Source organism: Crotalus tigris, unplaced genomic scaffold (assembly GCF_016545835.1).
Source record: "Crotalus tigris isolate CLP2741 ecotype Arizona unplaced genomic scaffold, ASM1654583v1 scf7180000017764.6130737, whole genome shotgun sequence".
NCBI classification, from domain to species: Eukaryota; Metazoa; Chordata; class Lepidosauria; order Squamata; family Viperidae; genus Crotalus; species Crotalus tigris.
This window is the reverse complement of record NW_024096618.1, coordinates 4,609,587-4,624,704: the sequence shown is the minus strand read 5'-3', so window position 1 is coordinate 4,624,704 and position 15,118 is coordinate 4,609,587. Positions and strand designations below refer to the sequence as shown.

Sequence of the window (15,118 nt, the reverse complement as noted above, 5' to 3'; positions counted from 1 at the left end):
CTCTATGTTCTACTGGAACACTGGCCTGGAGTCACAACTTTCAGACCAAAAGGTGCCCAAATTTCATTTTAAATTCCTGCAACAAGTTATTACACTTTGCTTAGAACTGGACTGATTTTTAAAGCAAGGTAGTGAATGTTAAAGCAGCAAGATTAAATTGACTATTCCAGGCTGTTGTAAGGAGTCCACAGGGAAAGCATCAAGAGGGTGATTAAATCTATGAGATCAACTTTCTGCCTTTTTGATATGCTGACATGCGTGGATGAGGCTTTGATGGCCTAACTGTGGCTATTTTGTTTTTCTGATACCCCTGCCAATCCCCCCTAGGTTGTTATGACAAACCAACAATATGTAACACTTAAAAAATGTTCAGGTAACATGTTTAGCCATAGTGTGTGATCTCACCAACAGAAGAAGTGGTTTCCATAGGCACGTTTCATGTTGCTGCAGCACCAATGGGTCAAGCATCAATCAGATTCAGCATAGTCTGTAACATGTCCAAGGATCCCCACCCACCCATGACTTCCCTTATTCCTGGCCCTGCATCTCTCGGTTAACTTCATCTTCTTCCATTTCACAGGACCTCTAAATCTAGCTATGAACCATCTTACAATAAATAAGCCAGCGAACATTTCCAAAGCGAACACCTCCATATCACCTCCTGCTCATATAAAAGCCTCTGTGCACATCAGCTTGAGTACAGACACAGACACAGACTCATTTTCCCTTTTTTTAATTTCACAAATCTCTATTAACATGATCTACTAAAACAACAAAGGGAAATTATAATTGCAATTAATGATGGTTGAACTTTAATTGTACTCATTTTTTTTAAAAAAAACTATCCCTATTTTTTTTTATCACAATTATCCTTCCAGATGCGGTAATTGAGCAGAGAGGCAAACGCTAACCAAGCTATGTATGGATACATCAAACATGCTGCAGTTTTGTTCACATGATACCAAGACACTGTTGTAGCTGTTGCTGCTCCTGTAATGAGTAATAGAACGCCTAGCCCCTGAAAAAGAAAAATAAAGATGTATTTACTTTTGAACTAAAAGTAAGAAAGAACAGTATTACGTTTATTTTGTCACCATCCTCTCCTAGCAGGTAGCATTAATCTGGTCATTACTGGCTCCCCCAATGGATGGACACAGCTGGGACAAGGGAAGCCGAGACAGCAGCCAATTTAAGTAAAGACCAGTAGGAGGTGACAGTGCTCATGGAGATCCACCAAAAAAAATCTGTCAATGAGGCAAGAGGGTGTAAAATTGAAAGCCAGCTGGAAGCAACCAAAGAATTGAATAGGAGCTGCCTTTTGCACTGGATGGAAAGTCTCAAGGGGCATCGAATCAGCGAATGCACACCACTGCTTGTACTAAAACAATTCATCATTTGCTGGATTACAAACAGGTGGCCCCTCATTCCCAATACTACAGCTAGCAATCTTCCATCATTGTCCCTTGGGTTAATTTATCAAAGCAGCCCATTACCATTTATTGCACACTTTTCAAGCAAATACCCTAGTTCAAGTGTTCTATTTTTTCCCTAAGAAAAACAGTACAAGACAATTTTTAAAAATCCTATTTGTATATTAAATGAATGTTGAATCTTCCTGGTTGGCAGACTGTAACTTGTAGGAAGCCTAATGATTGTTTAGGCCAGGGGTCGGCAACCTTAAACACTCAAAGAGCCATTTGGACTCGTTTCCCATAGAGAAGAAAACACTGGGAGCCACAAACTCTGCTGCTCCCCCCCCCCAGCACTCCACTGCTCCACCATTGCTGCTGCTTACCCCCCTGTGCAGAGTACCCTGCTGCTGCTTTCTCCCCCTACCTCCCCCACCCTGCCGCCACTTTTCCCTCCTACCTCCCCCATCCTGCTGCTGCTTTTCCTCCTACCTCGCCACATGGAGCACCCTGCCACTGCTGCTTTCTCACCCTACCTCCTACCTCCTCCTTTTCTTCCTCCCCCACACGGAGCACCTTGCCGCTGCTGATTTCTCCCCCTACCTCCCCCACTCTGCTGCCGCTTTTCCCTCCTACCTCCCCCATCCTGCTGCTGCTTTTCCTCCTACCTCTCCGCATGGAGCACCCTGCCACTGCTGCTTTCTCACCCTACCTCCTACCTCCTCCTTTTCCTCCTCCCCCACCCGGAGCACCTTGCCGCTGCTGATTTCTCCCCCTACCTCCCCCACCCTGCTGCCGCTTTTCCTTCCTACCTCACCGCATGAAGCACCCTGCCACTGCTGCTTTCTCACCCTACCTCCCCTGCGCGGATCGCCCTGCTGCCGCTTTTTCTTCCTACCTCCCACCCTGCTGCCGCTTTTCCTTCTACCTCCCCTGCATGGATTGCCCTGACACTGCTGCTTTCTCATCCTACCTCCCCTGCATGGCGCGCCGTGCTGCTGCTTTTTCTTCCTACCTCCCCCACACTGAGCGCCCTGCTGCCGCTTTTCCCTCCTACCTCCCCCGTGTCGAGTGCCCTGCTGCCGCTTTTCCCTACCTCTCCCATCCTGCTGCTGCTTTTCCTCCTACCTCCCCCACATGGAGCACCTTGACGCTGCTGCTTTCTCCCCCTACTTCCCCCACCCTACTGCCGCTTTTCCTTCCTACCTCCTCCAGATGGAGCAACCTGCCGCTGCTGCTTTCTCACCCTACCTCCCCTGCACGGATTGCCCTGCTGCCACTTTTTCTTCCTACCTCCCACCCTGCTGCTGCTTTTCCTTCTACCTCCCCTGCATGGATTGCCCTGACACTGCTGCTTTCTCATCCTACCTCCCCTGCATGGCGCGCCGTGCTGCTGCTTTTTCTTCCTACCTCCCCTGCGCTGAGCGCCCTGCTGCCACTTTTCCCTCCTACCTCTCCGCGTTGAGTGCCCTGCTGCCGCTTTTCCCTCCTATCTCCCCTGCGTGGAGCGCCCTGCTGCCGCTGCTTTCCCCAGCAGCGAAGGTGGAGTTTGGGAGGCAGTGGTAGGGCATAGCCGAGGCATGGCCCAGCAGTAAAGCTTATTCTCCTCACTCAAGGTGCAGCAGCAGGATTGCTTTCAATAAGGCAGGCGCACAGGAGCAAGCACCGCACCAGGCTCTTATTGTTTGAGAGCAATCCCGCTGCTGTGCCTCCGCTTTTTTCAACCATAATCCCTCCTCCCCAGCCAGCCAGCTCTTCATGAATTTAACATGGACATAAAAATGTTTCATCACCTTTATCACTATACAAAGAAAAGTTTAAGAATTTTAATTGTGCTTGATCAGTTTCACTAGTTTTCCTCCAGTCACTCTCTTTGCATCTCTTACCGACTTCATCACCCTCTGAAAGCCAGAGGACTCACAACAATCCACACTCATAGAGAAGATCCTGCAATCTAATCTGAGCTGTCACAACCTTTCATTCCAGCATGATTATAGCAGGTTATTCTCTATCTCTCTTTGTCTCCGTCTCTCTGTCTCTGTCTCTCTCTCATTACAGTGTTCTCTGTTTTTCAAATATTTTTTTATTAAGGATTATAAATGAAAAGAGTAAAACCCTTTCTCCTGCATCCCAACAGGTAAAAACAATTTTAGAAGCTTATCTACCATCTTTAAGTACAGCATAATTATCCCCATACCTCAGCTCTTAATTAAAAAAAAGATCAAAATATTTCATTAAACGTTCTTTACTAAAAGTCCAGTAAGGACAACCACATATATTTTCTCTGTCTGTCTGTCTCTTTCTCTCTCTCTCTCTCTCTCCCTCCCTCTCTCCATTATATCATTTAGCTCTGATAAAATAAGCCACATTTATGTCTTTCCTGAATTTCTAAAGATAGTGATTAATTGCTTCAAAAACAAAACAAAACAAAAAACTAGCTTCCTGTTCATTTGTTTCAAAACAAAAACCTTTCAAAATTTAAAAGAAAATATTTTGTAAATCCAATAATCCTTCATTTATCACTTCTCATGCAGTTTTTTTTTTTGTTCCCAATAAGGTGAGCAATCCTGCTGCTGTGCCTCCATTTTCTTCAGTCATGATCACCCCTGCCCAGCCAACCAACCACCATCCCAGATCTTCTCCTCATGATCCCCTCCTCCCCAGCCAGCCAGCCACCATTGCCGACCTACTCCTCACTTGGCCAGCTGGCCTCACACTCTCCTCCTCCTCCTCCTCCTCCTCCTCCTCCTCCTCCTCCTCCTCGCGAGATCTTTTTTTTTTTTTTGCAAGAAGTTGGAATTGATTGATTGAACTTTTTAAATCCCACTTCTTTTTTTTTGTGGGACTGCAAATGGCGGAGGAGGACTGGGAGCCACAGTAGAGGGATGAAAGAGCCGCATGCAGCTCCAGAGCTGCAGGTTGCCAACCCCTGGTTTAGGTATTAGTATGGTAGACAAGCCATTGTATTTTAAAAGTCAAGTTTGCCACAACCATTCCTCTATAATATACAGAACACACTTAGCATTATTAGTAGCATTTGAAAAGTGTAATTTGAACGAAGGGCCAGGTTTATTTATTTAAAAAAAGGAAACTCAGTTACCCAAACTCTGCAATAAATAGCAATTATTGTGGCACATAAATTGTTGTATGTTATCCTGAAACACACACACCTCGCACAACTCAAGGCTCCTGGGCCAATGACACGTACAGTGTGCATATATTTACAGAACTTACCAATTTTATTTTGTGTTGTCCAAAAAAGATAGATGTCCATGACCAGTTTAAGGCTAACTGTCCCACATACAGCCCAAGCGGAGCAAAGGACTTTTCATTGAAACCTCCCAAGTCCCTCCATACCAGGTAAGATCCATATCTATAAGGGTGGAAGATATAGTCAGAAAATAAACTAGATATGGGGATTTTTAAGACCAGCAACAAACTTGCAGTTTAAATCGGTGTATTTACAGTCCTGAAATCATTTGGAATATACGTCTACTACTCATTAGAAAAATACTGGTATCATTTTTCTCTCTCCACAATCCTAATTTCCAAGCTCAGTTCTGTTCCTGTACATAAAGTACTCCTGCAATTTCCATAATAACCAAGTTAATCATGACCATGCATTTTCCTGGGGCTCACTTTTTAATCTATGGAGTCTAAGTTCTGGGATTTCATTGATTTTCCAATTAAGCACTAATTAAGCCCCACACTATTTTTTCAAGATCAGCCAAGATCAAAGGCACCCTCAAATCAAGCTCAACTGGTGCTTGCATAAACCTCTGCAGGCAGTGGTATAAAACTCATTTTTTACAACCTCCCGGTCTAACTTAGTAGTTTTCCATCCAATATTAAATAGGGCCAGCTCAGTTTAAGATTTTTGAGATCAGACTAAATCAGCTAGATGCTATCAGCTGAGCCAGGCTTTTACTTGGGTAGGGTGAGAAGTGCATTATCTAGGATTTCAGCTAAATATAGAAGCTGAAAAATGGAGCATTTTGAACTGGGATCTCCCCTAAAATGTGGCCTCGATGCATATATTTAATCCTTATACAGATGTTAAGATGAAGTTATTATTCTACAAGTACTGTAGGAGGAGATATCCTACCTAAAAAACGATGAAATTAATTCTCTTTTAGATGACACTGTTTCATTTTTTCCCTTCAGATGGTGCTGAAAGATGCATTCTAAGACAGAAGCAACCACTCTGAGAAATGAAAATTTTTTCCTCCATTTTACTTTCAAACCCAAGATAATATCCCATTGAAGTTGTTGTTGTTGTTGTTAGTTGAGAGGTCGTGTCCAACCCATCGCGACCCCATGGACAATGTTCCTCCAGGCCTTCCTGTCCTCTACCATCTTCTGGAGTCCATTTAACCTCACACCTACTGCTTCAGTGACTCCATCCAGCCACCTCATTCTCTGTTGTTCCGTTCTTCTATTGCCCTCAATCTTTCCCAGCATTAGGCTCTTCTCCAGTGAGTCCTTCCTTCTCATTAGGAGGCCAAAGTAGAGTTTCAACTTCAGGATCTAGCCTTCTAAAGAGCAGTCAGGGTTGATCTCATCTAGGACTGACCAGTTTGATCGTCTTGCAGTCCAGGGGACTCACAGGAGTCTTCTCCAGCACCATAGTTCAAAGGCCTCAATTCTTTTGCACTCAGCCTTTCTTATGGTCCAATTTTCAAGAATGGTTTTTGTTGTGTCCTCAGCCTGCAAAAGCAGGCTCGGGATGTTGCTATGGTCCCAGGCTGTTGCAAGCTGCCCGGGACCAGACTAAGTGGCGCCAGCCTGCGCACATGCGCAAGGCGCGAAAGCGCACCATCTCATGTAACCTTTTTGCCCGGGGATTCTTTTTAGTGTGAGAGAGGCCTGAGAGCTTCAGTGTTGTATTGGAGTGAGCAGAAGAAGAATAAAGCAGTTGTTGGCTTCAGAATGTGTGCTCTTCTTTCGCCATTAACTCGAGGACTTAACAGTTTTCTTCTTGAAACTCCTAGCATTCAGGGATTGTTGGTTAATACTTTAATGGGAGACTACTATTCCAGGAAATCCCGGGACTCTAGATTAGACTGCCACAAAACACCCAAGCAAGCAACTTGGATATATTCACTAAATCAGCAACATTTGAGTTTATCTCAAAAGGGACTTGACTTTTTACATACTAAGAAAATAATTTGCATCTGGGTTAAAGGAAGGACCTGTAATAGAGACTTACCCAAAAATGAAGTGAAAAAAAAAAATGAAAGAAAACATAGTAACAACCCTTAAAATTTCAGAATTAAAATCAGAATAAAGAGGCAACAGAAAGCAATAATTATGCAAAGAGCTTAAGGAGAACTAAAACCAAAATGCCTGGCACTGAAAAGAAGTTCAAAATGAGTCCTGCTTGAGATGAGGCATCCTGCGACTCAAGTAACCTTTCATTTGGGTCTCTTCATCTGAACATCTGGGCAAGAAAACATGGAAGGAAAAGTAATTGGCAATGATCTGACTCTAAACTATTCAGGATGCTGCAATTCCCCAATGTGTCAATTTAGTATTGTCACTTGTAATTACTGGTACTTGTTTTTTCCTTGACTGCTACTTTACCCCTTGGTGAGTCTCCTAGGGTGACCTACTAATTTGTTTAATTGAGTAATTAAATGAATAGCAGCATCTTGAACTGACCTCAATCTCAATTAAAAGCCAAGACGGCTGGCTATTGTTATTGCTGGGCCTGATATCCATTAACCACATGCACAGAAATTTTAGAAATTGCCCTGTAATTAACAAAAAAAAATTGCTTACCCCATTGATGTATATAATATTCCCCACACAGGTCCAAACAACCAGTTTGGTGGACGCCAGGTTGGCAGTTTCAAGGATCTATACCAGTTCATTTCCCTCTTGACTATTGGGGCTGTCAAAAAACCCCCTACATTAGGCAAGATTGTGAAGCCAATAGCTGGGATCCAGGATGAAACGATTTCCATTATGGCTCTTGAAATGAAGGCACCTAGAAAATTGAATGAAAACAGATTTTGCCAGTTATTTTTTGGAAAAAAAAAAAAGGTGACAGAACTCACACACGTCATACAACCCGCCTTGCCTACCCTACAAGGTTTACCTTTGTAGTTGAAAAAAAAAACCTTCCATTTTTAATGTATCTAAAAGACTAGGATTTTGTTCAAGGTAAGTTAATACTATTAATGTTACCATGCATTGTGTGGCTTTAAATTACAAGAAGGCATTTTATTAATCTTTTGGGACATTTACCACTGGCATACCCATTTAGTTTAATGAGCGGAAATGTCAGCTTTCTCTGCGGAATGAAATTGGCCCAATAAAACAAAATTTGGTTGCTTGTAAAAGATTGAATTATTTTTAAGACGTTGTCAAACAAGGTGGGAAAAATTTACATTTGGAGTTTAATATGAATATTGACTTGAAACAAATTAAAATTGAAACTTTTTCAGTGAACAGATTACTTTTAATTTGCCTTTAAGTTAAACCCAATTGAATAAATAGATCTGATTAAACCTCATACCGTAGGTCTACCTTTACATCTGACCAATACATAATTAATATATATTATTAATAATAATAAAACCTCCAAATCACAAGACGTTGACTTTATTCTTATTCTTCCCCTCTGCAGTTTGAATATAAAGCAGGAGTCTTCAAAGTTGGCCCTTTTATAACTTGTGGACTTCAACTCCCAGAATTTCTCAGTCAGGCATGCTGGCTGAGGAATTCTGGGAGTTGAACTCCACAAGTCATAAAAGGGCCAACTTTGAAGACCCCTGGTCTAAAGCAATGTTTCTCATCCTCAGCCAATTTAAGACCTAAGCATGCTGGGGAATTCTGGGAGTTGAAGTCCACAAGTTGTAAAAGGGCCAACTTTGAAGACCCCTGATATAAAGTATAAAAGACTAAAAAGAGATTTTCATAGACATCCCAGCCTTGAACTACCCAAGGAACTGAAACAGCAAAGTTTCATTGTCAGGCAAGCTTCCACTCCAGCTGCCTTTTTTTCCTCTCGCTTCGCCTCTTTTTAACCTCACACTCCACCTTCTGTAAGGGAAGGCAAAAGACTCACTCACCCTCTCGTGAAAGAGGGCCTCCATGTTTATGTGTGTCCCACTGCCACCATTGGCTTCCACCACACCAATCAAGCCACGCTATGGCTGTGGTGCTCTGGCACTTCATGGCTCCTCCTAGAAGAGGAAGACAGTGCTGGGGGGGGGACACCGCTCGCACTGTACCACTAGTGGGGCATTTTCAAAACCAAACGAGGATAGGAAGGGCAACAATAAAAAAAGAACGCAACTCTGGAAAATCTCTCAAAAAAGGCCCCAGAACTCTGTTCTGGTGCATTCTATGACAAAAAAAGTCCTGGATTTTGCAAAATACAATTTCCAGGAAAATCCAGGAAAACAGCACATTAAAGAAAGACTTAGAATCTGTTTCATTGCCTAAGCCCTGGGCCAGCAGGATATGTCTAGAGCAGGGGTCTTCAAGCTTGGCCCTTTTATGACTTGTGGACTTCAACTCCCAGAATTCCTCAGTCAGGCATGCTGGCTGAGGAATTCTGGGAGTTGAAGTCCACAAGTCATAAAAGGGCCAAGTTTGAAGGCACCTGGTCTAGACCACTCCAATACACAATCTTTGTGCTGCTTCTGAATACTAGGATCCCATGTCAGCATCACTGTTCATCATTGGAATCAGTTTGTTCCTGACTCAGCTGGAGTGTATCTTACACTGCCTCTTTTGGGAGATCCTCAAGCTCTGCAAGAATCATGGGCAGCCTATTTTCCTAACTTCCTTGTTCTTGAACTTTCTCAGCAAGATTTGGCCATTGCAGCATCTTAGCAAGAGAACATCTTGGCAGTTTTCCCCTCATAGCCATTGTTCAGATTCCTTGTGGAATTAAAAAAAATGGATAGGAATGGGGCACTAAGTACTGATTTACTTTCCAGTTTATCAGCTAAAGGGAGTACTAACTGATTTATCACTGGTTGCAATGTTGCGCAAAGGCATAGAGACTAAAACATATGAAGAACGGTTGCAGGAACTGTATATGGCTAGTCTAGAGAAAAGAAGGACTAGGGTGACATGATAGCAGCATTCTAATATTTGAGGGTCTGCCACAAAGGAGAGGAGGCCAACTTATTTTCCAAAGCACCAGAAAGCAAGACAAGAAACAATGGATGGAAACTAATCAAGGAGAGAAGCAAACTGGAATTAAGCAGAAACTTGCTATCAGTGAGAACAATTAACCAGTGGAACAGCTTGCCTTCAGAAGTTGTGGGTATTTCATCACTGAAGGTTTTTAAGAAGAGACTGGATAGCCATTTGTCTGAAATGGTGTAGGGTCTCTTGCTTGAGCAGAGAGTTGAACTAGACTTCCAAAGTCCCTTCCAGCTCTATTCTGATTGAATTTGGCAGCAATGGAAATAAAACTGCAGGTTCATTTCAAATGGTTTCTGAGGAATTGAGGAGTCAAAATGGCTGCAGTGTAGATGTATGCTAAGTAAAAAGATATTCTGAAGAGGCAGCGGAAACAATTACATTGGATTTACTGCCCCCACCCATCCACTGTGTGACCTGTCTATGTCATCATTAAAATTTTTCTACACAACTTTCTCATCTGTATCAAACTGACAATAAGTATACATTAGGACAGTGGTTCTCAACCTGTGGGTCGGGACCCCATTTGGGGTCGAATGACCATTTCACGGGGGTCGCCAAACAATGCAGTCCGCCATTTTTCCCCCTTTTCCTTAGCTGTGCTGCTCCCTTTTATTCTATTGGCTTTTGAAAACCAATAGAATAGACTCTCTTGAATAGAGTCTAATTCTATTGGCTTTCAAAAGCCAATAGGAATTGTCCAGGCTGTCTCTGCCCTGCTGAGCCTGCCAAAAGTCCCATTCTGCAAACGGTGCTGCAAATTGTCTGCAGCGAAGGTGAGCTGTCTGGAAGTTTCCACCCTTCCCTACTGAGCAACTACTAAAAATGTAAGTAAAAGAGGGCCAGGGGTGGGAGGTGGGAGGCCGGCGAGCGCAGGGAGGGTTGCTGGCGCACGTGTGGCCTGGCAGGTGCCTTACCTCCCTTGGGCTGGGCCAGCTGGTGGCCCAGCCGGTGGTTGGCCTGCGCCATCTCTGCCGCTTGCCAGCTATGCTTCGGCTGGCGTAGGGGGGCGGCACCATGCATGCGCGGTGCTCCCGGGCAGGGAAAGTCCTCGACTTACAACCGGTGGGGTAGTCCTCGACTTACGACTGGTTGGGTAGTCCTCGACTTACGACCGGTTGGGGGTCGCGGCATTAAAAAGGTTGAGAACCACTGCATTAGGACTTGGTGATAATATGAATTCAAAGGAAAAATATATTCAGAATACTTGTGGGAATATATGTCGCACCTATTAGAAACACCTTATAGTAACTAGTTTTTGCACCCCGCGGCCGCAGCGCTGGCACAAGTGAGGTGTGCGCACACATGCGTGGACACTGGCCAGCCTGTCCTGAGACAGGGTGGCCAGTGGGCCACGGCCCGCTACCAGGCTGCGGCCCAAAGGTTGAGGACCCCTGGTGTAGAGTACCTTGGCTGGTCTCAGAAAAGGAAGGGAAATCACCACGTTCTAGGTTAGACCAAAAAATTGAAAATATATCCCAGAAGACAATGACAAAAACACTTTCTTGTTGCCAAAGATCTTACACCATGGTTATAAGCCAAGGTTTATATCCTAGTACTTTGTCTGAGTTCAACATAGTGGCTTCCTGAAAAAGAACATAATTTAATATCCTATATGAACCCAGTCATTAATATGAATCAATTCTCGGGTTACCTAGGAGTACCTGGAGATGTTGCATTTGCACCTGAGCAAATTGTGATCTAGGCAAACCCTGATTATCAGCTCTTTCCAACATATTAACTTTATTAAGCTCCCAGATCCCCTTGAGGAAGGCACACCCTGATGATAAGAAGCTCTTTTCAACATATTAACTTTATTAAGATTCCAGCTTGAGGAATTTTCATTAAATGCTGGAGTGTCAGAGCCATATTTTGCTTTTTTAAAATGGTATATCATCTCTTACTCCTAGGGCAAACTATTATTTTGTCCACGTTTCTCAGATATGAATTTGCTGGTGGCAACCTCTCTTTACTGTAATCTGGATCTTGTTTATAAAATAAAGTAGGAAGAGTTTACCTAAATCTTTATAAGGTTCATGCAAACAGGTGAAGTTGGAACTGATTGGTTGGACTTTTTTAGTCCCACTTCTTTTGTTTGTGGGATTCCCCACAAACTTCTTTTCTTTTTGGGACTGCACGCAGCGGCGGAGGAAGAGACAGTGGACCTGGAAAGAAGGTACCGCGTGAGTCCGATCGGGGTATGTGTGTGGGGGGGGGGTTCTGCCAAGCATCTTATACAAAGCTGGGGAAATGGGCTGAGTGGGGGGGAGGAGCCAATGCCACTGCCATGAGGCTTTTCAGAGCCCAAGTGGCCATGATCCCCCCCGATGAGCCAGCCAGCCACTATCGCTGACCTTCTCCTCATGATCACCCCTCCCCAGCCAGCCACCATCGCCGACCTTTCTGCTTTCTTCAACTTGGACGGAGTAGAGTCACCCAAGCCGCTGGCAGCCGATTGAGTGCAGAGGACGAGGAGGAGAAGAGCGTGAGGCCAGCCGGCCAGGTGAGGAGTAGGTTGGCGATGGTGGCTGGCTGGCTGGGGAGGGTGCGCTCATGAGGAGAAGATCAGTGATGGTGGGTGGTTGACTGGGGAGGGGGGATCATATTGGCGATGGTGGCTGGCTGGTTGGGGAGGGGTGATTATGGTTGAAGAAAATGGAGGTGCAGTAGCGGGATTGCTCGCCTTATTGAGAGCAAAAAAACTGCATGAGAAGTGATAAATGAAGGATTATTGGACTTACAAAGTATTTTTTTATATTTTGAAAGATTTTTGTTTTGAAACAGATGAACAGCAAGCTAGTTTTTTGTTTGTTTTTTTGAAGCAGTTAATCACTATCTTTAAAAATGTGGCTTATTTTATCAGAGCTAAATGATATATTGGAGAGAGAGAGAGAAAGAGAGAGAGAGAGAGAAAATATATGTGGTTGTCCTTACTAGACTTTTAATAAAGAACGTTTAATAAAATATTTTGATGTTTTTTTAATTAAGAGATTAGGTATGGGGATAATTATGCTGTATTTAAAGATGGTAGATAAGCTACTAAAATTGTTTTTACCTGTTGGGAAGAAGGAGAAAGGAGGGAAAAGTGGCAGCAGGGCGCTCCGCTGTGGTGGAGTGCTGGGGGAGGGAGCAGCAGGGTTTTGAGGCTCCCGGTGTTTGTTTTTTTTCTGTGGGAAACGGGTCCAAATGGCTCTTTGAGTGTTTAAGGTTGCCGACCCCTGCACTAGTGAGAAGACACTTGGAATACTGTGTCTAGTTCTAATTGCCATGATACAAAAAAGATGCTGAGACCTTAGAAAGAATGCAAACAAGAGCAACCAAGATGATAAGGCTAAACTGTATAATAAACAATTAAGGAAACTAAGCCTTAACTAATTGAGAATGTTCAGTCTAACAAAGAGAATACAGGTAAGAGTACCCTCTCTGAGTCAGGAGACCATGTTAGAGCACTGTACAAGGGGTATTTGCAGATGACTGTGAGCACTTCCTAAAATACACAGCAAATGTGGGTATTGTACGAGCAACTGCAGGACTCCAGGATGCTTGAGATCTGCGGCAGACTGAAAGCTGACTTCTCCCCATTTCCTTTAGTTGCCCAAACTTTTGACATATTTTTTGATTGAGAGATTTAAAAGACATGCAGGCAGGCACACCACAATCTTAAGCTCACACTGTGACTTTCACTGTGAGAGTCTGAGATAGGATCCTGAGGAAGAAAACAGCTTACCTGCTATCGCTGCCACTGTCCTCCAAGTCTGGGCTAAAGGATAAGAATGCTTCTCTTACATGAGGTGCGGCTTAGAACGCTCCACGTGTATATGAGGGCCAATTGCTAGAAGCTATGCCCTTGCACACTGGGATGGTGCTACCATTATTATTACATCCTTTTTAATCAAACATAATGAATTCCAATATATTCTATATATTACTATGTAAGTCATAAGTCACTAAATGTTTGCTGTATGTCATACATTAAGATCAACTGATGCTTTAGGTATAGAAGTTAAGACACCCTCCCATTGTCTAGGCCAGGGGTAGGCAACCTTGGCTCTTTTATGACTCATGGACTTCAACTCCTAGAATTCCTGAGCCAGCATGACTCAGCTTAGAAACCTCTCCCTTTTTCCTCAGCGTGGCTGGCTGAGGAATTCTGGGAGTTGAAGTCATAAAAGAGCCAAGGTTGCCTACCCTTGGTCTAGGCAATTCAGTATAGAAACCTCTAATTCTTTATTCCACTTATCTCTTAACACTTGCATATCAAATTGCTTTATATCTATATAGAAACCTATGTGTTTCTTTAAAGATAGGCTTTAAAAGATTTAACCAGTCCTAGTATACCAGGTATCTGCTCTGAAAATGTTGCTGGTCCAAATAGTATGCTTAACAAATATTGTAGCTATAAATATTGCCACTAAGTTACATCTGATAGATATTTGTCACTTTGCACACCATAAGTTAAACATTCATCCTTGTTGTGTATCAATTGATCAAATGTCAATATACCCATTTTCATCTCATTTTTCAGTATCAGCATCTTTTTTCCCAATTTTTAATGTTGGGAGTTTCCCACAAGCTCTTTTTTATCAGTGATTTGAACTATTTACAAAGTGAACATTTTACCAAATATGGGAAAAATAAAGCAACTGAAAACACCATGTGAATAACTTTAGCTCTTCTGCACTGCTGCCAGGAAGAATAAACATACGTGTTTTCAAAGTTGATCTGAACAATGGGAGTCTTTTGCAAAGCTATGCCCATGAAATCTGCCTAGAACATTATGAGATTACCAGGAACTCCCAGAGCTGTAGGCAAGATTACTAAATTGAACCACATCCTTACAAACAGCTGTCATGAAAACAACATGTTTGTATACAGGAAGAATCAAGTTTCACTTGGTAAGATTTTTTTTTAGTTCAATTCCATCAACTCGCACCCAATCTTGGTGATTAAATGGACAAATGGTTACTATCTTGGCTTGTTCTTTTCCGGTCTTCAGCTCTTCCAAGAGCATTTGATTTCTCTGGTTCAACAAATCCAGATTTCCACTTTTCTCAACTTCTTAGGCATTTTTCTACTCTGTCAGTTGCTTGCACGTGTGTCCAAAGTATAAGTTTCTACTTGCTGATTGTTGCTTCAAGAGAGCAATCTCTCTCTTAGTCATGAAAGTCAGATGGGTGGCTTACAGCCAGCCCCCCTATCAACTCAATCTACCTCACAGGTGGTTTTTGTGGGGGAAAAGAGGAAGCAGAAGTTCAGTATGTTCACCACCTTGAGTTGAAATATGATAAAACAATAGTAACAATAATGTAACCTGGAGCCCCCCACCAATCCCGCTACCATCACTTTGTTCCTATTTGTCTTAGTTTACTTCAATAGCTGGTCATACACATTCCATCTTTTATGTTATCAAAGCCAATGGAAGAAGTTTGAAGCAAAAGAGGAGACAGAAGAAGGAACTGATAATTAATATGTCAAGCCCCTGGGCTTGCCATGGGCCGGGAGATGGGGAGCATGCAGCCAGATGCCGCAGGTGCCATCCTCAGAGG

General features: G+C 43.2%; 1 protein-coding gene across 2 annotated transcripts in view; it reads right to left on the bottom strand.

Annotated features, from left to right (window-relative positions):
* Nucleotides 1–717: 717 nt before the first annotated feature.
* Nucleotides 718–15,118, bottom strand: part of TSPO (translocator protein) — a 22,822-nt gene continuing 8,421 nt past the window's right edge. For both annotated transcript variants that reach the window (XM_039341330.1, XM_039341331.1), the window contains exons 2-4: nucleotides 7,191–7,398; nucleotides 4,644–4,782; nucleotides 718–1,018 (exon numbers count right to left, since the gene is read on the bottom strand). In XM_039341330.1, the coding sequence (XP_039197264.1) occupies nucleotides 848–1,018; nucleotides 4,644–4,782; nucleotides 7,191–7,375 (495 nt within the window). In that variant the 5' untranslated portion in view covers nucleotides 7,376–7,398 and the 3' untranslated portion in view covers nucleotides 718–847. The remainder of the gene's footprint in view (nucleotides 1,019–4,643; nucleotides 4,783–7,190; nucleotides 7,399–15,118) is intronic.